This window comes from Panthera onca, chromosome B3 (assembly GCF_046562875.1).
Source record: "Panthera onca isolate mPanOnc1 chromosome B3, mPanOnc1 haplotype 2, whole genome shotgun sequence".
NCBI lineage: Eukaryota > Metazoa > Chordata > Mammalia > Carnivora > Felidae > Panthera > Panthera onca.
In genome coordinates this window covers 145,810,633-145,835,830 of record NC_138344.1, presented here as the reverse complement: position 1 = coordinate 145,835,830, position 25,198 = coordinate 145,810,633, and the positions used below count along the sequence as shown (strand labels likewise).

The window sequence follows — 25,198 nt, the reverse complement described above, 5'->3', positions numbered from 1 at the left end:
CGCGCTGCTCGCAGGGCAGAGGCAGGGAGGTACAGGACAGACACAGGAAGTCCACTGTGCTAGACTTCACCAAAATTTTGTGAAAAATGGAAAGGGGCTAGGACTGGCAGAAAATACTTGCACACTGCGTATCTGACCAAGGGTTTAATCCACAACATATAAAGCACCCTCAAAACTCAACAGCAGGAACATAAAGAATCCAATTAAAAAACAGGCAAAAGATTTGCAGATGCTTCACCAAAAAAGACATACAGACAGCAAAGCAGCACATGAAAAGATGTAAATGAAAACCAACAAGGTCCCTGCCCCACCCCTACTGCAGGGGTGGTTCTGGGCGGACTGTCCAGCGTCCTGAGCCTGGTTGAGGGGGTAACATGGACCTCAAAGCTGGGGACAAACACGGCGGCAGGCTGAACTTTACTGTAAGTTGTGAACAGTAAGTTTTCAAAAATTAAAAGATGCCACAAGACCCAAGGGAGGCCTTATCTGGGTCCTGCTGCGAAGAAACAAATTATCTGAAATGCCCACACAGCCCCTCTTTGGGTCTCGAGCTCCTCAGGGCTTTTCACGACGCCTGTTTCTAGACAACTGGTTAGACTGGGCAGGGGCTGGGGTGGGCCCAGCATCTGCTTTCCACAGCTGGGACGGACACGACTGTGTCTGGGGGAGTGGCACCCCACTCTGACGTGTCCTTGTCACAGGGACCCCTAGAGAGGCCACGAACAGAGCCTCGGACTTTCTGTGGGAAGGGAAGGGTGTCTCTTCTCGAAGCCTCTGCAGGCGACTCGTGGCCGTGCAGAGGGTCCGTCTACACTGCCGCTGACCGGCTTGCCTCCAGAGTTACGCCTTCCGGATGGGCAGGACAATCACAAGCCATTTGGATTTCCCTCTTTTTTCTTTCTTTCTTTTTTTTTTAAATTCTAAGATACGTTTGAGCTGATGCGACGTGCAAACAACATGAGAAGCATCCAAGGAGTCATTTGCATACAGACACTGAGCCAGATGGAAGAAACATCACTTGTTTTTCTACAAGATGGGTTCGGAGAGAAAGGCCTGAGGGCTGGGTTATAGATTATAGCCAAGGACGAGAGTCATTGCATAACACCAGGCCCGCAAGGAAATCATGAGCAAATCCGCTGAAAACACCCCACCAACGATGATTCATCACTAAGCTGGGGCTGTTACTGTGTCAGACGCCCTGCAACGTAGCAGCCTCAGCAGTAACAGAAAAGGAGGCCGCGCTGTCAGTACGCCCACCGTGCCCCCAACGGGCGAAAAGCCGGCATCCCATCCGAGGGACACCGGCCCCCCGCCTGCCCTCTCCTCCCTCTGGGATGGCGTCTGCTCGGGACTGGAAAGCCCACTGCACAGCCAACCCCGGAGGAGCGCGGTCTGGCTTTCTGAGGCACAGAAGCGTGGGGCTTCCAGAAGCACCGCGGTGACATCACTAACACCCACCCATCCCACGCCGGAAATCAATAACCCCTCTGCGTTGACTTCAGATCTTTTTAAAGAGATCGGGGCCAGAACCACAGACACCCGCCGTGTGCCCGCCGTGTGCCTCCCCGCCCCGCCCTCCTTCCCCTTTGCGGGAGCCACCATGGGGGTGGGGGGGGGTCTCCTTCCAGGAGTCGGCCAGCCGTCCCCCAACCGCCCTTCCCCCCCAGAGGCCACAGTCCTGCCTGGCGGGCAGCCGGGTGAGGCCCCTGAACGGCCAGGTGGTGGAACCTGAGCAGGGGTGACGTTGGCTCCCCCCTTGCTCGTTCCTTCTCCAGGCCGCGGTGTCTGGGCCCAGGCAGCCACCCTGACCCAGACATGGACGAGACGTGCCGTCCGTCCCTGGACCACAAACACCTGCGGGGCTACCCCAGGTGGGGGGTGGGGGTGGGGAGGCTCAGTTTCTGGTTCCCCGATGGTGCCAGACTGCCAGGCACACTGTTGTCACCACACACACACACACACACACGCGGCAGGGCATGGTTTCTGAGGTGGCACGGCGCACGTCACACAGCCTACGTGTCTGTGACGTGTCCTCTCCACCCCACACCTGGTTTCTCTCGGACTGCGGCAGCGCTGGACCACCTGATAAACGCGCGCTCCCGTACCACGCGAGCACGTGGCCTGTCCACCCTCTCCGGGTGCCTGCAGACACACAACACGCTCTGGTCCACACGTGCTCCGAGGGGCAGCCACATGCAGGGGGCTGCGTGGTCCGGGCTCTGCCCAGAGCTCCCAGGTTACGGGACTAATGTGCATCCTACTGGCCCAGGGGCGTGCTGACCCGCACACACACTCGGGGGCCCGGGACGGCCACCAGGACCCAGGCGGCTTCCGGAGGCGGGAAGTCCAAGACCAGGACGCCGGCAGGACCGCACCTGGGACAAGGGTCCGTCCCAGGCCTCTGTCCTCGGCTCGCGGGCGGTGGCCCTCACACCCCCTCCCTTTGCACACGTGTCCGTGGCTGTGCTGCGCTAGGACCCGCCTAACGGCCTCGTGTTTCCCAAACGTCCTGACGAACGGTCTCACCGTCTCAACTTACCACCTCTGCAAGGCTGCGACCACACTCTCCCCCGAGGTGCTTCCGGAGTTAGGGATTCGACGTGTGGTTCGAGGGGGAGGCAGTGGGGCTCGGGACGCTCACCAACACCCCGAGGCAGCAGTCTTTCCGTCTGGGTCTGTGTTTCCCTCTTGCGCTTGCTGCCGGGAGGTGCCCGTGGCCACGAGCACGGCCTGCAGCCCGTCCGTGCCCTCCGCCCGTCCCTCTCGCGCGGTGTCTTCTCACCGCCCAGGACTCATCTACTCTGGAGGCATTCGCGGCAGATACCATCTCCTGGCCGCAGGCGGTCACGCGAAGGTGTTTCCCGCGAGCTTACGTAATAAACGCGTCTCACGGTTTAGGCCTCGGGGCGCACTCTCGCGCGCTGTTCTTTGAGCCCGGCCCCCTCCTCCCGACCGCTCCTCCTGCTTTGACGCCCAGGGCAATCGGGCGCCCCGGGCCGTGCTGTGTGTGCAGAGACGGTCATTTACGGGTGTCCGGCGGTCCCCTAGTTCAAGGGCTCGTCCTGTCCTTACGGACGCCCGGGCCCTCTCCGAAGCCTGCCGTGGTCCCAAGGGTGATTCTGCGCTCATCCGTCTGTACTTGCGCCAAACTGACGGTATTAATTAGTACAGCCTATTTAAACAAACACCCGTCTGCTGCGGAAGGAAGGTACGCCGCCAACGCGGACACCCTTCACTCTTGCCTCAAGCCACCGGTCTGTTCCACGTAAACCGTAGGCTTAGCTCGCAGGGGTCTTTCCCTGCCTGGGTCCTCGTGTGCCTGACTTCTGTCTGGGCAGCGGAGTCTGTGCACCCCTCGCCCAGGTGCTTCCTGTCCTGGGGCGAGTGCCACGTGCCTTCGAGGCCCGCGTCCACTTGATTCCTAGACAGACACCCCTTGTTCTCGTGACTAAAGCTGCTTTTATTTTCCAGCTGTTACTGCCGGCATTTCGACACGGACCCTGGACGCTGCTCTTGGACCAATCAACATTACAGAACTCCTGTTTTCAGGGTCCTACTGCCCTTATAAAGCGGATGCCTTTCCAGTCTCCGCAGCACTTTGTAGGAGACAGGACTTATCTCTTAAAGAGTTGGTGACATTCACCAATAAAACCATACGACGCTGTTTAGGGAACAGGAGGTTTTAACGCAACTTGACTAAATTGTAGTGTAATTCACGTTTTCTCTTTCACCAAGTCAGTTTTTCATTCATGATCTCACCAACTGCCCTCTCAGGTTTCGTATTAATCGGCGTTGTCTGCCGCGCTCCTGACGTTTCCCTGCCAGCTCCTCCCCACCACGTCTGTATGTGCGTTCTCCGACTCTTCCCCCCTTTTGCCAAAGGCTGGCCACGTTCTCGGCCTTTCCCCGCAGTGGGCCTCCGGCTCCGTTAAGTCACCGTTGTTTCTATCTCATGACGCTGGCTCTTTGCGACCTCCATTTTTCTGTCTGTCTTAGACTCACGCTGTTCTCCACATGCCCGTGACGGACGCTCACTAGGTCCCCAACATCTGCACTCCGAATGGGGGTGTCCGTGCTCAGGAGCGACGCTGGCGTGGGGGCAGCAACACGGGGTTCTGGACTCCACCATCCCATGCGCACCACCTCCGCGAGGGGTCGGGCAGGGCGGCCGCTGTTTCCTGCGACCCCACCACGGACGTGCCGCTGGGGCCCACCAGCCACCCCCGGCCCCCTCCCCGGCTCCAGCCCGGCCCTGGGGCCTCCCTCGTGCAAGTGGACCTCCCGGGGATCTCCTTGGTTTGTTCAAGCGTGGGTGTGCGCCCAACGACGGTTTCCTCCTCTCTCTCCAAGGCAGCCGGCCTGGCCCCGGGTAAGGTCATCCTAGGTGTGTGTGTGTGGGGGGGGGGGGGGGGGCGGTTAACGTGAGACGCCTGTGCTCCTGGCAAGGGGGAGTCCGTGTCTCTGCGTACGAGGCCCTGAACACACACTTCGCTCCCCAGGGTCTCTGGTTCCCGCCGTGAGGGAAGAGCCCACCCACAGGGCAGCCGGCCACGGCAGTCGGCAGAGGCTCCCCTGACCCAGGACAACTGGACGCCCGGGCCGGGCTGTAATCGGGCTGGAGCAGGCGCCAGGCCCCCTGCCCCCGGGCCTCTGTCTCTGCACCAGGTCCGGGCGCTACGGCTTCCGAGTGTTCTATGGTCAGTGGTCTTCGTGGGGGGTCAGGGGGTCAACAGGACGGAGCCCCTGGAAGGAGGGCAGGCCTCCCGGCTGCCGCAGGGAGCCCCCCACGCCCAGGCCACGAACAGAAGGGCCGGCTCGGGCGCCGGGCGGAGGATGGACACCTGGGTCGTGAGGGCCAGCGTCTGGAAGAGGAAGGTACCGGCAGGTGAGAGGGGACAGCAGTTGGGGGCAAGGGTGGAAGCGAGATGGTTGCACAGGAGAGGGGACTCGGGGGGGTGGGCCACGACCACTCGAGGTGACCTGTACTGGCAAGGGCACAGGACCTGGAGGGCGGGGACCGAGTGCGGGATCGAGGTGAGTGTGAACTGAGCCATGGGACCCTGGGACAGAAGGCTGGCAGGGAGGCCAAGGCGGGGAGCAGAGCACCCTGTGAAAGGGAGAGTGGGGTGCAGGGGCCTCCCCCTGGGCCTCTCAACATGGCCCCACAGGCCAGAACACGCATGGCGGGGGGGGGCAGGGTCAGGCGCTCTGCCCTGGGGTCAGGGAAGGTGCCCTGGGGAGGGCAGGTGACAGGGGCCACCAACACCGTTCCCTCAGGGCGGTGACACGAGGTGGGGGACAAGATCCCGAGGCCCCCTGGTTTAAGTGAGTTGCAGAATAAGTGAAATTACAGAAACTTCACAGAAACCTGATTTTGCAGAAATTTTATACACGCGAGGCCTGCAAGGCCTTTCCACCTCCACCAGAGCGTCTTGTGGTGGCTGGGAGGACGCCCACCCGCCCCTCCCCCAGTCCTGACCTTTGGGACCCACGCGCTGGCCCCACCGCTCCCCATTACTGGGCCAGCACCTGCGCCCCCGCCCCCCAGGACCTCAATTCCAAGCTGGAGGAAAAGCCCCGAGGGGGGGAGACAGAGCTGGGAGCAGCACAGGGAAGAGGGACCCCCCACACACACATCCTCACGTGTGACACAAACCAGAGACGGGAGCCCGTGCAGATGCAGTGGCCTAGGAGGTGTGTGTGCCACTAACCAAATTACTCACGAGGAGCTGCGTGGGGACAGTTCTCCAAAGGTGGGGTCTGAGTGGGGCACCATGGGGGTCCCTCGGGCTCCAGGAGGTCAAGGGACAGAGGAAGGTCAGTCCCCACCTGTGGGGGGGTCTGGTTGGCCTGGGGCTTTGGAGACCACACCTCAGTCTGCAGGCAGACCTGTCACGTGTCTCGTGGGCTCCCCTCTGGGTCTCCAGCTGAGTCCAGCCGGACACTGAGGGTCAGAGCTGGTCGACACCACGGTTTCAAGTCCCGACCCCTCCCCCTGTGAGTGTTAATCGCTACAGCATTATTTTGGGGGACAGTTTGGCAATGTCCAGTTCCCTTTATTGAAGTAAAACATACGTAACATAAAATTTACCACTTTTAATTGTGCAGTTGGGAGGCATTAAGCACGTTCACACTGTCACACGTCCATCGCCACCGTCCGTCTCTAGAACTTTCCATCGTCCCCAACCTGAAACTCTGTTCCCGTTCAACGCTCACCACCACCCCCCTCTGTCCTGCTCTGTGTCCGTATGGACCCGACCCCTCTAGGGACCTCGCGGGAGTGGAATCTGTGTCCTCTAGGACTGGCTTGTCCCTCAGTGCGGTGTCCTCGCAGCTCACCCACGTGCGAGCAGGGCCAGAATCTCCTCCGTCTCTAAGGCTTGTTTATTCACTCACCCCGTGATGGACACGGGCCGCTTCCGTGGCCCAGCTACCGTGCATCATGCTGTTTCCAGTTCCTTCGGGACACCCAGCCGGGAGCGCGGCTGCTGGGGGCTGTGTGCTCAGCACCTCCCCTGTGACCCCCAGGCTACACCAATTACGTTCCCCCAACAGGGCACGGCGTTCTGGTTTTTAACGTTCGGTCAACAACTTTCGCCAGCAGGGTTCTCCCACAAACAGGGCTCCACAGCGCCACGTGTCCCCCAGGCCCGTCCAGAGAGTGGGCACGCCCATGTGCCGCACTCGCTCACTCACTCGCTCACTCACCCGCTCACTCACTGGCTGCAGGCTCTGAGCAGACAGTGCGTGGAGAACACACTGACCCCTCAGAGCGGAGGGGCCGACACGTCAGGGGCCGCGTCCCCACCTGGGCCCTGCCCGCAGCTCGGCGCCTGCATGGCCGGGGGAGGGGCCCAGATGACGGATCCTGCCGGGAGGAGCGCCAAGACCCCCGTCTTCTCCACAGCCTGTGCCTGCTCCTGGGGTACCGGGGCTCCTGCGAGGGGCCTCCAGTTTCTTTTTTGTCTGTTTCCACCTATTTCAGCTCCAGTCTCCAGTTCTTCTCAGCTTCGTCTGGCCCCTCGTGCTGAGCCTTCTGCGTCTGCCATTGAGTTCCGGCAGCCGCGGCGGAATGTTCTGGAATGTTCTTTCACCAGACCCTCCCATCCCCATTTCACAGATGCAGGCGTGTGCCACTGTTGAGTTCTGCCCCCCCCCCGCCCACCCACTCTCCCTTGCTCTGCTGGGCCTGGAGGCCGGTGGCTGCTAGAATCTAGAGCAGGGACCAGGAGGCCACCAGGCTCCAGCCTCTGCCCTGGGCGTCTGTGCCTCGGCTCCACCCTCCCACTACCGGTTGACCCGGTGGCCCTGGTCCTCCTCCCAGGGCTCCTCCTGAGGCTCCAGCCCTCCTTGGCTCTGCCGGGCCTCAGGAGGGGGCACACCAGCACCTGTGCCCACTCTGGTCTTCTGTACCCTTCCCGCTAAGATGGAAAGTTCCCAAAATGAAGCCTCTCTCCAGTGTGTGGCCTGTGTCCTCCAGACCACCCAGGGGTGAAGCCCAGGCCTCCTGCCCCTGCCTCTCTCCATCTCTTGGACGCCCTCCGTTCTGTCCTCCTCTGCATCCGCCCCGTGGCTCCGTGCGGTCCTGCTGGTGCCCGCTGGTATGGAGATGCCTCGCTGCCAGAGCCTGGTGCCTGTCCCCGTCCGGCCTCTGGGCAGGCCCGACGGGCAGCGTCGACCGAGACTTCCTGCACTGCCGGCCCAGGATCCGAGCCGGCCCGCGCTCAGCCGCCTTGTGACCCCCGCCACCCCATCCCCCGCCCCGGGCGGCGACCAGGGCCCTGCCGCCGTGTCACTGCCTCTTCTCCCCTCACCGAGGGCCCTCGGGGCTGGGAAACGTTCGCTTCCCACCGTCTGGACTGGCCCCAGGAACCAGAACAGCACCCCGCGCACACAGGCAGGTCCTCGCCCAGGAAGACGAGAGCCAGGAACACCAAGCCGCGTGGAGGAAGGCGCAAGACCCCAACTCTTCCTGAGATGGGGAAATGCGGACGCCAGCACAGAGAGGTCAGAGATGGACCACAGATGCGGGAAGACAGCTGCTAGCAGACAAAGGGCCAAAGTCCCGGGAACAAAGCCTCTCACAGAAGCACAACAAAGAGACAAACAATCCACAGAACGGGGGCGATGGCCACGAAGAGGCGACCCACAGAAGTGCAGACCCACGACCCCAGTGACCTCAGGCTCCAGAACCTTCCGGGGCTCTGCTCACCCCTTGCTGCCCGGAGCCCCGAGGGCACAGCAGTTCGTACTTCTCACCCCCCACCGCGAGGGACACCTCCCGTGTGCACGTCGGATTTGTGAAATGAGTCAGGGCAGAAGACCCTCAGCCCCCAGCGAGCGGCCCCCAGGAGTGGCGGACTGTCCCCCAGGACGTCCACACGCCCGCCCGTCTGCCACACGCTGCAGCCCACCGCCCGCCACCGCTCCTGAGCCGTGAGCCTGGCTCCCCCACCCCCACTGGCAGCCAGGGTCCGGGCAGACCACGCGTCACACAGGCTCACCTGCTGCTGGTCTCGAATCTACGACCACCCGAGCCCCATGTCTTAGAATCACTCTCAGAATCACCGTTTTAAAGTGTTCGAGTCGGTGGCACTTAGTACACGCAGAGCGTTGAGCAGCCGCCGCCTCCAATTCCAGAACATTCTCGTCAGCCTGCAGAGAAAGCCCTGCCCCTCGGCCGTCACCCCCATGGCCTCCCCCAGCCCCTGGCGGCCAGCAGTCTGCTCTCCCCTGTGGGTCCCCCTGCTGGGACGGTTCACAGAAAGGGAACCGCTCGACAGGCGGCCACAGTGCCTGGTTCTCCACCGAGAGCCTTTTCCAGACTCGTCCGTGCTACATCCACGTTCCTCCGTGGGCAGGATAACCCTCTCTGCACGTCTTGTTCGCGCATCATCCACCGATGGACGCGCGGGTCGTCCACGCCTTCTGGCAACTGTGAGTAGTGCCGTGAACATTCAGAGGAGTCCCCCCTTATCCGAGGGGGGCGCGCTCTGAGACCCCCTGAATCCTCGGGCAGTCCTGACCCCCACAAGCACATGCTTCTCCTCTCCACACACAGCCGGGACAAGGGTGAACTTACAAACCAGGCACAGGAAGGGGTCAACAACCGTGGCCGGCCGTAACGGGACAATCCTAGCGATACGCCGCAAGGGAGGCCGCGTGACCGTGGTGTCCTGCGGCCCGGGATGACGGGGGACATGAGATGCCAGGGACGAGGTGACTGAGGTGAGTGGCGCTGGCTTGTGACCAAGCGTGAGGCAGCACTGCCCTCCAAGCACTGCCGGGGGACCACCACCCTGCCCCAGGTGGCGGCTGATGCCCGTGACGGACTGCCGGGCGGGCTTCGGCTGGAGTCCCTGCCCCTCTCAGGAAAGACCGGTTTGCTGGGCCACGTGGTAACTCTGCTGAACCTTCTGAGGGCCTGCACACTGCTCCAGGGCGGCCGAGCAGGGACCCCGCCAGGCCCGGCCCTCTGGATGGCACCCGGCGCCTGCAGGGACGAGACCACTTTACGGGTTTCTGCAAAACAAGCGGCACCGGGGCTGGCCCTCTGAGCAGAGGCCGACTTCTACTGTTCTCCTCCAGGCACCGGGGGAACGGTTGAAACCGCGGCCACGCGTGGGGCGCACCTCCGGGGTCCCAGACGCGCTGACTCTGCGTTTGGCAGGAGGGAAAACCAAGGGGCCCTTTGTCTTCAGGAGCTGACCCGCCTGTGCGGTCGCGTGTCTGCCCCGGTGGGAGCGGGGGCTCTGTGCTGGCAGCTGGCCGGGGGCGCCCACGCCCTGCCCACCTCTCGGGGAGCAGCCAGCCCAGGAGCGGGGCCGGGGTAGACGCGGAAGGCCAGCCTGCCCCACGCAGGCCCCAAAAGTGCCACAAGTCTACGCAGCCGGACCACGGCCTAGTCTCGGGGCAAGGCTGGGGCACGTGGAGGCCTGGAGCCTCGCGTTTGGCCCAACGTGCTTCCTGTAGAAACGTGCCAGCAACGGCGAGCCGTGGCCAGCTTACAAGAGCAAGCTCCGCCAAGGGCTAAGGGCTCCTGTTCCACCCACGTCCTGAGCATAGGTCACCTGCCCCTGGCAGCCCAGGGTGGCCGCTCTCTCTCACTGGCCCAGCTCAGCTTTCTCTGCTGTCCGAGCCTTATCCGGACACGGCTGCTTCCTGCTAATCCGGAGGCAAGGTCAGAGGTGCCGTCTCAGTGTCTCTGCTGGCTGGCATGTGGGGCCAGAGTGGCCTTTGTCACCGAAGCTGGGAAGCCCTGCAAGGGGGACGGAGGAGGAGCGGCTGGGTCACCGTGAGCCCACCTTCGGGCCCCGGCCCAGCCAGCCTGCCCACGGTGGGGCCAGGGCGCAGGAGGAAGGGGCGAAGGAGCCGGTCCCCGAGCGAGGTGTTGCCGTCAGAGGCCAGCGTGGCCACCCGCAGGGAGGAGCCGGGCACTCGCAGAGAGCACTGCGTGTCCGTCAGGCAGAGCTTCAAGGGGGCCTGGGACCCCGAAACTCCAGCCAGCCAGCAATGCAACCATGTTACACAAGGGCGTTGGCTGTCGGCCAATGCCTGCTCTGGGACCAGCCACGGGGAGGTCTCCTGGGCCAGTGTCCTCCACCTGGGTGACCCAAATGCCCCAGAGGTCACCCTCGGCCCCTCATCCTCCAGCCCAGCAGCCTCAGGCACGAGGGGAACCCCACATGGTCTCCGGCAGGCGAGGCCCTGCCCAGCGCTCTCCCTCCCGCCTGCTGAGGCCTTTACTTTTGCAGAGGCGGCCCCGGCCAGCGCCTGGGAAGAGAAGGACGCCATCCGGCAACAGGGGTGGGGACGGCAGGCTGGGGAGCCCCCAGGGCACCTCGGTCGAACCCTGTGTCCCTCCAGAGTGGCCTGCAGGCTGGACTTCAGGGACACAATGATGGTTCTGGGTGGCCCTGCTCCAGGCAGGTGATGCTCGGCCAGCTGCCGGCCCTAGGGTCTGCCCAGACAGGGTCAAGCGCCAGCCTTTCTCTGGCCAAAATCCACCCGCTTCCCGCCCCTCCCTGACAAGGGCAGGGAGGGGTGTGAGCACACTCGGTGGTGAGCCTGGAAGGGGGCGGCCTCGCTTTCCAGCTCCTCTGGCTCCCCCAGGGGCTCACCCCCCCAGCCAGGCTTGCCCCAGGCACGTCCCCAGGCTAACCCAGAAAGCAGCCGGAACCTTGTCTCTGGGGACAACAAGTGCCCCACGTTGGACAGTACCGCCCTGAGCGATGGGTGTCCACGAAGGCCAAGGGGAGCGGGACCCACGCTGACGGCGGGGCGCTGTGCCACAGGCTGTCCCCCCCACGGGCAGGCTCAGTGGAGCGGCAGAACCAGCCCTGCCGGGCGTGGAGTGCTTCCAGCTCGTCTAATGACCACAGTGCGCCCGGGGCAGCCCGACCTCCCAGAGGTGACGGGTGGCGTGGGACCCCGAGGGGCAGCGGGTGGGTGGGAGTCATGAGGCGAAGGAGCCTCTGTGGTCCCGGCACCTCTGACGCCTCACACCAGGGGTGGCCCAGCAGAGCCCCAGGCCGAGTGGGCGCTCCCCCCTGGAGCCCCTGCCAGCACATAGCACAGAGCCCCGGCACCGCACCCCCCGCGCCGGGCTCGGCTGGGCCCCAGGTCGAGGCAGATAAGGAGCCGCGAGGCCGCCCGCAGGAGGCCTGTGTCGGGGAGCGGGAGAGTGCACGGCTGCGGGCGTCCCCCCAAAACCCCGGGGGGGCAGTGCGTGCCACACGCTAAATTTTGTTTCCCCCCAAATTCGTGCTGAAACGGCCCCCCACCTCTGGCATCATGGCGGTAGGAGGTGGGACCTGGGCGGTGAGGCCCGGGCGGGATGGACCCCAGGCTGCCGGACTAGGACCCCCACAGGCACTGCTCCATTTGTGCCGTGAGGCGTCCCTAGGGAAGCCTCCACCAAGGAAGCCCAGGTGCCCCAGGACTGCTCCCCTCCCCACCGAGAGGGCAGCAGGGGTCCGTCCCGCAGGAGCGCGCTGCATCTGCGACGGCCGCGTCAGGGGCCGGGTGGCAGGGCGGTAACGTGCAGGCTGGCCCGATCCGGGACAAGGAGAGGGACAGCGGTGACGCTGACCGCGGATTCGCGCCGTGCGCACCAAACCACAGGAAGCCCTTCCAAGCAACCAGAGAGAACTCCCTCCCCACGAGGAACCTCCAGCAGGCTTCTCCCCAACTTCTCAAAATCGCCGCAGAGGCCAGAAGACAGAAGCGTCCGAGGGCCCCGGGAGGGCGGGGCAGAGGCGAGGCCGTCCCCTGTGGCTGTCTCGCAGGGGCCAGGGTGGCGGGGAGGGGGCGGCTTTCCCTTCAAAGGCAGCGCAAGCCAGTAACAGACAAATGGACAGAAAACTTTCCTGGAGACGCTAATAAAGGAAGGCAAATCAGTCTCGATCGGTTTCCTCGGAGAAAAATGGCCAAAAACGCAAAGAGAAGGAAGCACGACAAACGCGTGTGACAGGTGCCGCAGACGTACAGACCTGGAGTCAAAAGTGGGTTTGTGCGAGAGAGCGGCCCTCCCGGGCGGGGCGGGGGCTGCCGCCGACACAGCTGGCCAGGCGGTGCTGAGGACACAGCGGGATTCGAGCAGAGGACAGAAATGACAAGGGGCCCGTCACCAGGAAGCCGAGCCGAGGCCAGCTCCAGCCACGCCAGACCACCTGCGCAGGGCAGCAGGCGGCGCAGCCCCGGCGGTGACCTGGGAAGTGGGCCAGGGTCCACGGGGGGGGCGGGGGGGGGGGGGGGACGCGTCGCCAGAGGCCTACGAGCAGGCAGCGCGGCTCCGGCCGGAAAAGGACACGAGACGAAGTCTCCAGGAAGCCCCGTCCACCCCTCTCACAAACCTGTCTTGGGCTTCTCGCACATCCAGCCCACCTGGGCTGTGCCCACCCCCCCCCCCCCCCCCCCGGGAGCCACCAGGCTGCCAGCAACACACAGACCACGCGCTGCCTCCGCCGGCACCAGGACCCCCTCCCTCACCCCGTGCCAGCCCCCAGCCCAGCAGCCCCTCCTCCCCACTGGTTCCGCCCACTAACACCCACTTGGTCAGCAGCTGTGCACCTGAGACGCCGGCCACGGCCACGGACTACCCACCCAGGTCCACGGCAAGGCCATGCGGGCTCTGGCGCTCCCGGGTCTGCGCCCCACTCTGGGCCCCCGTCTCACCACCCCCTGCTCTGCCACATCTGAGAATCAGGTGATCGATCCAGGAGAAGCCACACCCCTCACCCCCTTCCTCCCAATGACTCCAAGCCCCCGCCCCTCCCCCAGCGGCCACCACCCCCCTCCTCTCCCAGACGGCGCCCACCCCTCCCATTGTCTCCTGGCCGCACCCCAGCAGGCTCGGCCCCAGCCAGAGACACTCCTGGATGGTCCCGACAGGGGGTCTGTGCTCACACGTTTCCCAGTAGCAGCCTCCTTGGTCTCTGGCACCCAGGGAGGTTCTCGCCCTTCCAGACAGTGCCGGGCCCCTCTTCTCAGCCACACCCTGAGGGACCGCCTCAGATTCACCGGGGCCCCCGTCACCCGAGGGGCAGGGTCACACCGAGGTCAGGCCAACGGTCAGGCGGACTGGCCTGCAGGCTCGGCCACTTCCCACCGCCCTCTGCGGGCACAGCAGTGACCGCTCGGGGCCCCCAGCTCCCCGCGCCAAGCCAGGATCGTGCCCACAGCCCACTGGGTGGCCGGGATGAAAAAGCCAAGGTGCCATCACATGGGATCAGGTGCGCTGGCTCAGGGGGGCCCTGCCTCACAGCCCTTCCTCTCTGGAGGGGCTGCGAGACCCCGAAAGGGAAAGGGCAAGGTGGGGTGCCACGTGGAGCCGGCGTGAGGCGGGTGCAGGTGCCGGTGGGCGCTCGCCCCTCCTCTGCACCCGCCCCGAGTTCCAGCTGCAGACGTCCGCTGCCCGGCAGGCTGGGGACGGGCGCCACGGGCGCGCCTGTCGGCTCTGCGGACGAAGCAGCCTGCTGTGTGCTGTGTGCTGTGGACCCGCTGGGCACCGGGAGCCCCGGGTCTGGGGACAGCGCTGGGCCCCACCACGTCCCCCGCCATTCCCGTTTCGAGCGGCCCCCTGGCTGCTTACACCACAGCAACGCCCCCCACCCCCCGCCCCGCCCAGAGGACACCGAGGACCCCAGCCCCGGAAACTCCTGGAGCTCCTGAAGGCCACCACACCCCCACCCCGTGTCCTCTCCACAAGCATCAGCCAGCCCGGTGCCCAGGACGGTGCTGGAGGCCGGGGGGCCACAGGGAGGGGACAGCAGGCTGGGCCTGGTTCCAGGGGCTTCTCATCCAGGCAGGAAAGGCAACAGCTGCTGGGGAGCAAATCTCAAATGACGCCCAGAATGCCAAGCTGGGCATCTGTAGCGGGCGGGAGGGAGCAGGGGGTTGGGACAGGGCCGCGTGGGGGCCCAGGGCCTCTACACTACAGCGCACGGCCAGTGAGGACGAGGACCCCCGCCCTGGCTTCACCGTGCCCACGGCTCGGGGCCCGGCTCGTGCCCACCTGAGCACCACGGCTCAGGGCTCTGTCAGCCGGGGGATGGGCCTGAAGGTCACCGCCGAGTCCCCTGCTGTGGGACTCTGGGTCGAGGAGCTGGCCTGCCTTTCTCGTTGGGTCGCAGGCCGCGCTCTTGGGAGAAGGGACCTCATCCTCCCCTCCTCTTGAGGGAACCAGAAAACCCCCAAGGAGCAAATTCACCAGGAGCTCTCTCCTAAACCAATCCAATCAGACACGTTTTCTGTTTGTTCCCAACACGAAGATCATTGCCCAGCGAGCTCCCTGTGAGCAGACAGGCGCTGGGGCGCGACCACGAAGGTCCTCGGGGTGGTATTTTCTCACCCACCGGGCCGGCCTCCTCCGCCTGAAGACCCCGCCCGGGGCTATTTCAGGGACGGCACGTGCGGACACCCCAGCTTTCAAGTGACCGTGAGGCCAGGCCAGCAGTTTCCTGCGTCCACCCCCGGCGGCGGCTGGTGACGCAGCTGTCCCCTCCCTGGTGGGCCTCCGCCGTGGTGGCACAGAATGGAATGTCCTCCTGTCCACGGGAGCAGCCTGCCCCGGGCAGGGTGGTCACCACCTATTCTTGAGGAAGTGATTCTCCAAGAGGCAAAGCAGGAAAGAGGAACGCAGCTGTGGTCGACTCTGCTGGTTCAGACGAAGGCAGAGGCAGGGCCTCACTGCTGGGCAGAGGGCTCGGCGTCCACACCGGCTTCTCCCGGAGAACCCTCACCACGGCCCTCACGCCTGGCCTGCCGCTGCACGCGGCTTTTATCTGCCGAGATCGATGCCACCAGCGATCCTCAGGGGGCTCAGCTGTCGACAGTTCTGCTCCAGACCCAGACCACGAATAAACACACAACCGGAACCTTCCATGACCTGCCAGGTGGCTTTCCAGAACCCACGGATGGGTCCGGCCCATGCCTCCCGGCACATGCGGGCAAGTCGGAGGCGAAGGTGGCAGACGCCCCGCCCAGACCCCGAGGCCTCAGCCTCCTGCCTCCTCACCGGGGCCCCCAGCAGGGCCCCTCCCTCAGCTGCAGTGCTCACAATGCTGAACTCAGACCAGGAAGGCAGCCTCCACCGTCACAGCACAGCCTGGTGGGGAGCCAGGACCCGGTGCCCCTTGTGTGCAAACAGCCCGTCACCCCCCGCGACGCCCCTTCTGTCCCAGGGAGCCCCGTCGTCTTCCCTTCCTCCCAAGGGCTCGCCCTGACCAGGCCCTGTCCGCCCTCCCAGCCACCCGCTCAGCCCCTCATCCTCACTCCTCTCTCAGGGGCCCCACACCCACAAATGAGTTCATCGTCCCACCCCCGGACGCTCCATCGGACAAGTGCTATGTTTGTAAACACAGTCCCCGCTCGCGCATTTCCTGGCAGAACCAGCCAGAGAAGAGGGTGTGCCGACCCGTCCCTACTAACCTCCAGTTACGCTACGGCCGGCTGAAGCCTAAGCTAGGATCCAGCCAGAGCCTGCACGCTCCTGAAGGGCCCTCTGCGATGGCCTAGGACCCCCGGGGACCCCAGAGGACAGTCAGCTGGCCGCAGGCGAGGTCCCCAGAGCCGGCCCTCGGCAGGACACCTGCCTGAGGCACTTCTGGGGGCCCTGGAGACCCACAACGTCCCCTCCCGGGCGGGCAGGGATGCGTGTGTGAGCACGGAGGCACCGCCCGGCTGAGGGCAGAAGTGCGAGGCCGGGGCACCTGCAGAGCCGTGCTCCACGTGCCGCCCCTGCCACCCGGGAGGGCACGCCGTGCCACAGACGCTCACTCGAAACCAGGGAGGTCCCAACCTTCCAGCACACAATCGGGAGGTACGGTCACGGGTGCGAGATCTGCCACAGTCACGCGGCAACACGAGACTCAGATTACATGACGGATCCTAGCAAATACGTTAGAAGAAATAAAAACTATCTGGAGAAAAAACTCAGGGAAAGAGGCAGGCGCCCCAGCTGTCCACAGTTCGAGGCTCTGACTCACAGAGGTCACCCCAGAGGTCACCTGAGGGCCTGCCTGGGGGCGCCAGCACCGTCCCAGTGGGGACGACATGTACCCTACGAATTGAGCCGAGCAACCGGGGACAGGAAGGAGGTGGTTGCCACACGAGGATGGAGACTGTGCAGCCCACCCAGGGCAGAGCCGGGCTGGCACTTCGGTGAAGGGTACGACCACGTCTGAGCAGAGGGGGTGCCTCTGAGGGCCTGCCCGGTGGTGGAGGAGGGACGAGGGCCTGTGGGGGCGGGTGTGGGGGCAGAGACAGGGGCTAAACCCCCTGCCAGCAGGACTCCACCCACAGAGAGGGCAGAGGGTGACGCTGTGGACAGACACTGCGCCGTTCACCTCAGACCCCACGATGTGCGTGCAGGGGCGGGGCGCGGGGGTGCATGCTGGAACGGTGGTGTTGCCACGTGGAAAGCAGACACGGAGCCAGCTGACAGCCGGCCGTGAGACACTCGAGGCACCTCCCTTGCTGCCAGGAGCACAAGCCAGCTGGGAGGAGAGGCTGGGCCAGTTCCTCCCGGGCCCCTCCCAGCCCACCTGCCGATGGGCAGCAGAGCCCCACGTGTGCCCACCGCCTGTCCCGGCCCCCGGCCCTCGTCTCCCACCATCGGGACAACAGCACCCACAGGCTCTCGGCACCACGGCTGGGTGCTACCTGTGCCTGGCCAGGGGGCAGGTGCGCCAGTCGCTGGTGCCCCCGCCGCCACAGGGGACCCACCCTGGCTAGAGCAGCAAGAGACCCGGCGCCGCGGCCTTGACTCCCTGGGGCGCCAACCGCCAGGCAAGCGGCAGCTGGGCTTTGTACGCGTGCCTCCCTGCCTGTCAGGTGCACAGCTGCCCTTCCCCCAGAGGGAGACGGGGCCGGAGACACCGACAAACAGAGCGCTTCCACCGGACGGAAGTCCAGACGGTGCGGCTCGGGTACAGTCCCCCTGGACCGAGGCACCTCGAGGGCAGACAGGAGCCGGGCCTCTAAGTACGCGCCCACACCATCTCCAAGGCTGACTTTCCACTGCAAGGCTGCCTAGCAACCGCGGGAGCCGATGAGGCGCAGGTGCGGTCCGGCAGTTCCACGCGCTTGCCGCGCCCTGCCCGAGTCCAAACGCTGCCCCGCACCGCCAGCGGGGACGCGCGGATGTGCCAGTGCCCAGAGCACAGCAGCCTGGGGCCGGCCACGATGCTGGATGACACTGGGCTGTGCCCGCGGGAAGGGCACGCTCAACCCGTGGGCTCTGGGCGCACACGGTCCGCCCGCCCTGCCTGCATCCCAGCACCCGTCTCTGTGACGGGTCACTCTGGCCGGGCCGCATGCTGCCTGGGCTCCCGACGGACCCTCGTGATCTGACCCATCACAGGGTCAAAAAAACACATCATTTTTCCCGATTGAACAGCCACTCTCTGGAGCGGTCCCCCTACCCCACGGACACCCGCCCTCACCCAGCCCTCCCACGCGGGACGGCCAGCACGTGGGGCAGGAGCGCGGAGAGCTGCTTCTGGAGCCCAGCCGAGGGGTCCCCACCCAAGCATCACATGAGACCACCCTGCCCCCCCCCACCCCCCAGCAAAGCAGCTGTGAGCTCCCTTAAGGCAGCTGCTTCCTGCCACACAAAGGCCAATTCCGCACAGGAAGCAGACCACGGCCCAGGTGCACACTCACGGGTGGGCTGCAGCGAGAGGCACTGGATGCCCAAGTGCCCCCCACAGATGCCAGCCCACGGGCCACAGAGGGCCAGCCTTCTCGGTCTCCCCTCCGAGCCGACTTCATCCTTCGGACGCGGCAAGCACCGCGGCCCCCCCTCCGCCCGCGCACACATCCACCCCGCCCCAGCTGCCAGCCAAGTCCACGGCGCCCAGCCTGTGCCTCTCCCCCAGCACACACCCGCACACTCGAAACAAAACCCACACTCGTGAGCAGAGCACCCCCGTTCAGCTCCGGGAGCTCCCCAAGCAGGCGCACCATGTCCACACCGAGCCCTGGGTGGAAGACGGCACAGTGCCCACCGGCTGCCCCGTGGGACGCGGGCAGAGGTAGAAGGAAGAGCTGAGAACCAGCCACCGTCACGGGGACACGCAAAACCTGCCCGGCAGTGGTCTCTGTGACCACCCGCCGGGATGGTCGCATCCGGACGGGGCTCCAGAGGCCCGCAGGGACGGCGCTGAAGAGAGGGCGGCTGGCACTTCCCAGAACTGGTCAAAACCACCGACCCACGAAGTTGGAGAACCCCAACCATGACCAGGCAGTATCAGAAGAAAGCCACACCTGGAGGCGACAGAGAGGCGATCGCGGAGGACAGACCTTCAAATGAGTCTCATCCGACCGACGGCCGACTTCTCAACAGCAAAACTGAGCACAAAGTCAGGAAGATACGCCCTCCACGTGCAGAGGGGAGATGCCACCTGCACGTCCACACCCACAGGACACCCTCCAGAAAAAAGGACAAACGTTCCCGATACACAGAAAAGCAGTTATCAACACCACCTCGCTAAAGAAAATCCTGAAGATGCCTTCTCAGACATAAAGAGGAGGAAAACTATTCCAGGTTCTGAAATAAAGGAAAGGAAGTGGTGAGTTTTGCGGTTAATCGAGTGCTAACAGAAGAGCGGAGTGAACAACCCCTCCCGGGCTCACGAGCACGGTGACGTACACCAAACAGGAGCGTGTCAGCATGAAAGGGTTGGGTCAGAATGACAGGTTGTAAGGTCCGTCCTTGCGTCTGCCAGGAACAGAATAAAGGTAAATTACCTTGAAAATACAGCCAGTATGCAAACTGCAACGTACACAGTAATCACTAAGACACAGAAACAGTGGTAAATTTCAAACTAATATATGATGGAGAAATAGAACGAGAAAAAGCCCGTTCAAAATAAGGTAAGACCAAAGAGAAAAACAAACACAGAAAATAGAAAACTGATGAGCACAAAACGTAAACAGGTAGACGCGAACCGAAACGTCAGTAATTTAGGCAAAAGACCTAAATTATTCTAGTTAAAAAATAAAGATTCTCAGATTCTAGTTAAAAAATAAAGATTCTCAGAGTGAACAAAAACTAGATCCATGCCGAATAACCAAAGATACATCTCACGTGAAAGGACACACGAAAGTCTAAAGAAAAAAGGTGGAAAAAGAAGTAACACATAGTGCTTTCCAGAAGCTCAGAGAGCTTTCCTGTCACCAAAGTCCACGTTCAGACAGCCATATGTGCTCAAAGTTCAAAACCCCTGGAAGGTATCATAATCCAAACACGTATGTACCTAAGAGCTTAGTCTCAAAATGACACAAGTCCAAGAGAAACAGATCAATCCACCATCAGAAGATTTTAACACACTTCTCCGGTAGACAAAAAGGGGAAGAGATCTGAAGACGGCAGTGAACCAAGCCTGAAGGGCGCGGACAGACATCAAACGCCATCAACTGCCAGAAACGCATTCCTTTTCGGTACAAACAGAACATGTATGAAAACTGACCTCAAACTGAGCCATAAGGCAAGTCACAAAAAATATTATGGACCTGGTGTCATGCTGACCACTCTCTCTGACCACAACATAATTAGGTTAGAAAAGAACAGTCGGAAGAAGAGAGATGAACTGCATCATGGAAAACTAGGAAACAAACCCATATGTTTGCGTATCGAGAAACTTGGAAACTTGCAATTCCGACAGGTTACGGAGAGAATAGTGGAGACCACGAAGAATATTTTAAGTGGAACGACTCTGTGAGGCACAGCTGATTTCCAAAGTACAGACGCTTATGTGAAAGGAAACGAGGAGGAAAATGAGGAGCCACACATTTATCAGAAGAAACTACAACAAGAACAGCAATGTAAGCCCGAGAATCATAAATGGCAGAAAACAAAGAACCAGTATTCATTTCATCCACTGCTGAGCCCTCGGTGAGACAGAGACAAGCGTTCTTGTCCACCTGCACAGCAGCTAGTGTGACGAACTGAGGGGACAGCACTACAGACCCTGCGGGCGTTAGAAAATAAAAATAAGAGAATATCGTGAACGACTATATGCCAATAAACTCAAACATCTGGACAAAATGGACACATTCTCAGGAAAACATATTTTAAAACGCCAACTCAAAGGGGGGAAAGTGTCCTACAGCTATGGAAGCCACTGAATCTGGGCAGTGCCTATAAAGCAATCCCACGCTGAGGGTCCTTTCTGGCTGGCTTCCCACAAACATTCCGCGATGAAGCAGCCCCAGTCTTGCATACAGGACACCACAAAGCAGCAAAAGGAGACACACTCTGAAGCGTGTTCTACAAAGTGTCTTGGCATCAGAATCTGGTGAGACTGCAGACCACACGCGCACACACACAGATCCTAAACAAAATCTTCATCGTCTAAACCCGCCAGTGAGCGAGAAGGGTGACACTGCACGACCAGGCTGGAATTTTTCCAAGAACAGAAGGTTAGTTTAATACTAGAAAATCCATTTACGTAACGTAATGTACCACAACAGCAAGTCAAGGAGAATCAGATGATGCTCTTAATTTAAAAAAAAACCTGTTTGGTTATATTCAACATCCAGGCACAATAATCCCAGAAAAGACCCTCAGGAGAAGCCATCACCCAGCTGTCGGAATGGCTAGAAGTCACAAGACGATGGAACACAAGACGGAACACAGGACGCGGCTAGTGGCAGCAGCAGACAGTGCCACCACTTCAGAAAACTGGCACACGCCACCCCCCCCCCCCGGTGGCCAGTTGTCACCAAGGACAAGTGACAGCCCTGCCCCAAACGGCCATGGCAGCTGTGAACCCAAGAGCCTCACCCTGGAAACAACCCACACGCCTGCCGACAGGACAGGTAGAAACAAGGCGCGGTTTCTTCCCACCGCGGGATACCGTGCGCACCCAGAGGAGGGACCGTGGACACGGACTCGGCGTGCGTGAGCCCAAGAGCCACGTGCTGCCTGATCCCGCCGCAGGGAGGCCCCAGAACAACGGAACTAGCCTGCAGGTGCGAGCGGCCGCTCCCGTCTTGCTGGGGTGTGGCCGACGGGCACACAGCCACCAGACGTCCCCTGCCAGCTGGACAACCTCCTCCCTCCACCATGCGAACCAAACTGCAATTCGGTCCCTGAAATGGGCCAAGGATGCGAACAAGGGGTTCACAGAGGTAAAGATCGGAGTGAACAGTAAGCAGGGGAAAGGATGACCAGCCCCCCAAAATTTAAAAACTAATCGATAACCTGAACAGGAAAGAAAAAATAAATGGGGCGCGCAAGGGTATAAAGTGACCCAGAATCTGCTGGGGCCCAGGGGTAGGGGAGGGGCCACCTGCGGAACCCCGGCCACGGCGCAGACAGGAGGCGACAGGGAAGGGCGCCACGCCACTGCTGATGGCCACCCGGGAAGAGTGCACCTGTGACGGCCTCCTCGGGGAAAGCCACCAACTCAGGGCTCCCTGGAGTTCCAGCTTCACACCTTGCACAGGCCCCGGGGAGAGCAGGGAGCTTCCGCCACGACCAGGAAGGGAAGGGCGAGAGACAGGAGCCAGGAAAGGCAGAGGTGCACACCTCGCGGACCGCCAAGGACCACGCATCACTGGGAGAAGACGGCCCTAACGCTTGTGGCTGGGGAAGGATGACCTTCCCCTCAAGAAACTGACCCGGCTCAAGGGGGGACAAAATAAAAATAAGAAGGAGAAAGAAAAATTGGCAAAAGAAGTGGCCTGCAATTTTGCGGACGAGGAAGTGCAAACGGCATCAGTAATCAGAGAAATTCGAATTAAAACCACGAGACCGTTTCACACCCACCAGACTGGCAAAAATTAAAAGTCAGGCAAAGTGTTGGCAAGAATGTGGAGCACTGGGGACTCTCCTCCCCGCCGCTGGGGGCTGGAGTTGGCACAGCCACTGCGGGAAGCCTCCTGGTAGCAACACCGCGCACACACCCCCAAACCCTACTACGGGCACGTGCTTGCGGCAGGCCTGGCCGCCCCCTGGACACACACGTGCACAGGACGGGGACTCGACGCCGACGGCAGCACATCCGACATTGCCGAAAAGCTGGAAACAGGTGAAAGGTCCCCTGAAGAGCAGAGGCCCATGTTGTCATCTTGCAGGGACAGCCACGGGTACGCTGTCACTCGGGAACTTAAAGACTGGGTGAAAGCAAGACACGCAAACGAACAGAGAAAGTATGACCCCTTTAGGTACGAAAAACAGTCCTGCGCAGAAGGTATGGGCAGGGGACGGGCACCGCCTCTCAGGGAGGGGCCACACTCACCAGGACAGGTGGGGGGCGTGTGCCATAACCCATGTTCCCTATGTTCAACCCATAAACTCTGCCTGCCTCTCCTGATGGCTGTCGTGCTCACCCCAAAGAACACCACCCGCCATCACCCCTCCCCTTCGGCCCAGGCTGCACACCCCACCCCCGTCCCCTGACGCTCACCAGAGCGGGCTTCCCAGACCATCTCCACAAGGTGTTGCAAGGACCCTAAATCCAGCTCCTACCCTCCTGGCTTCTCCTGCAACCTCCCCCCACCACCCTCCAGTTAAACTTCAGCGGTCTTTTGGGGAGCCCCAGGAAGCAGCTGGAGAGGTGCAGCAAACAGAGGCCACGCTCTGCACTCTGTCGGGGGGCACGTGGTGTAGCAAGGGGGCACTGACGGAAGGCAGCCAGCATGAGAGATCTAAGGGCTGGTGGCGGTGGTGACAGTGCCGAGGGACAGACACATCGGGGGAAGAGCTGCCCATATTGACCCCTGGCTGTGGGACTCGACCCTAGGGCAAATGCCAGGATGGGAAAGGGCGAGGAGATGCTCCTCAGCTTGGCTGCGAGGCTCAGAGACCTCCCAGAAGGAGAGGTGAGCAGGTGGGTCTGGAGTCACTGGCCCCCAACCCCGGCTAACACCGACCCTCAGGTCTCACAGGGTCACCGCGTCCTCCAGGAGGCCCCATGCAGATCTGGCAGGTATACAGAGGGCCCGTCCTTTCCACTTGGCACAGCCAGTGCCCTGAGCTCCCAGCTCTGCACCCCCAGGGAGCACACCCCACAGACTGGCATCCCCAACACCTCGCTCTGTGACACCTATAGAACGAGCTGTGTCCCCTTCAGCAATACACCACCCACTCCCCATGTCTGGATGGCAATCCTGTGGTCCTCACCACGAGGTCTCCCTAGGGAGTGCAGCCCTCCAGGCCTGACCCTAGTGCGAGTCTGCCTCTTCCCTCTGGCCTGAGAACTTCATCTTCAGGGACCACTGAGTCTGGAAGAAACCGAGAGAGCGCCAAGCTGGCAAGGAAAACAGGGAGGCTGCCAGTCTGCGTGGAGGTGACCTCGCTACAGCACTGGCCTGTGGGTAGACCTGGTCTAGCTGTTCCCACTGGGGTCCAGCCACTTCCCCACCGAGGCGGGGGGTGCAGTCCTCTGCCATGGCAAAACTAACAGCCTGGTGCAAAGCGCCCAGCTCATGGACACGAAGGTGTCTCTAAACTAGGAAACACGGCGCACACAGGTAAAGGGCCAGCAGGACTGAGCAGGCAGCACCAGGCCCCCAAGACCACCAATAAAAAGCTGTGCGCTGGATGAAAGAGAAAAATCACGGTCCCAACTTCAGGTGTCCTCTGGACACTGTGCGCCCTGCGGGTCACTCCCAGGACACTCGGACTGGACAGTGTGGCTGCGCGCAAAAGGAAATCTGACAGCAGTGGAGAGAGGAGGCGCCCTGAGTCAACTCCAGCACCAGCACCGCATCAGTGGACAGGTGCAATGATGCCGCCTGGGAGCGAAACCAGGTGAGCCTCAGAAGACCGCGGGACCTGAGACACCCGCGCCACTCCCTCCCGGCGGTGCCAGGACCTCAGAGGCCCTCCACGCGTCAGAGATTGCTCCCATTGAATGCGCATGCCGGAGTGGAGCGCGCAAACGCGAGGCCCGGGGTGGGGGGCCCCGGGTGGACGGGCGGTTCGGGTGGAGACCCCGGGCACGAGGACCCGGGGGACGGCCCCGAGCACGAGGTCCCGGGTGGAGTCCCGGATGGACAGTCTCGGGTGGGGACGGCCCAGGGAGCAGGTCCCGAGTGGACGGTGCGAGGCGGACCGTCCCGGGTGGGGACGGCGCGGTGCGCAGGGCCCGGATGGACAGCCCCGGGCAGGCGGTCCCGGGAACAGGTCCCGGGTGTCCGGCAGGTGCGCGCGGGAACAAAGCGGCCGGGCGGCGGCGTACCTGGGCACGCAGCTGGGGCTGGAGCCGTCCACCTCCCAGGTGGCGAACAGGTTCATGGGCACGGGCGTGTTGAGCGCGGCGGGCGCGCCGGCCAGGCCCAAGCGGCCCCGCTCGGCCATGGCGCCGGCCCCGCCGCTCCCTCGGCGGCCTGGGCTGCGGCCGGGCCGCGGACGCGCGGCGGGCGGGCGGGCGGGCGGGCCGGGCGCGCGGAGGGCGGCGGCGCGGTCACATGGCTGCCGGCGGCGGGGACGGCCGGGCGGGCGGCGGACGGGCCCGCGGGCGGCAACCAGGCTGCGGCCGCCCCGCCCCGCGCCGCGCGCCCCGCCCCTCCCCGCGCCGCGCGCCCCCGCCGCGCGCCCCGCCCCCGCCCCGCCGCCGCCGCCGATTGGCTGAGCGGGCGCGCGCTCACCGCCTCGAGCCCAATCGAGGCCCGCGGAGCGCTGGCCGGAAGTGCGGGGACGCTCGCGCTCCCTGCCGCCGACTCGAGAGGCGTCCCCCGGCCCGCG

At 63.0% G+C, this 25,198-nt stretch overlaps 1 protein-coding gene across 9 annotated transcripts in view; it reads right to left on the bottom strand.

Moving 5' to 3' along the window:
- PACS2 (phosphofurin acidic cluster sorting protein 2) overlaps nt 1-24,983 on the bottom strand; it is a 56,200-nt gene extending 31,217 nt beyond the window's left edge. For 3 of the 9 annotated variants that reach the window (XM_078447746.2, XM_078447749.2, XM_078447747.2), the window contains exon 1: nt 24,693-24,979. In XM_078447746.2, coding sequence (XP_078303872.1) covers nt 24,693-24,811 — 119 coding nt within the window. In that variant the 5' untranslated portion in view covers nt 24,812-24,979. Of the gene's footprint in view, nt 1-24,692 lie in introns of all 9 variants that reach the window. The other 6 variants (XM_078447750.2, XM_078447755.2, XM_078447751.2 and 3 more) reach the window with 4 other exon arrangements.
- Nucleotides 24,984-25,198: the final 215 nt, after the last annotated feature.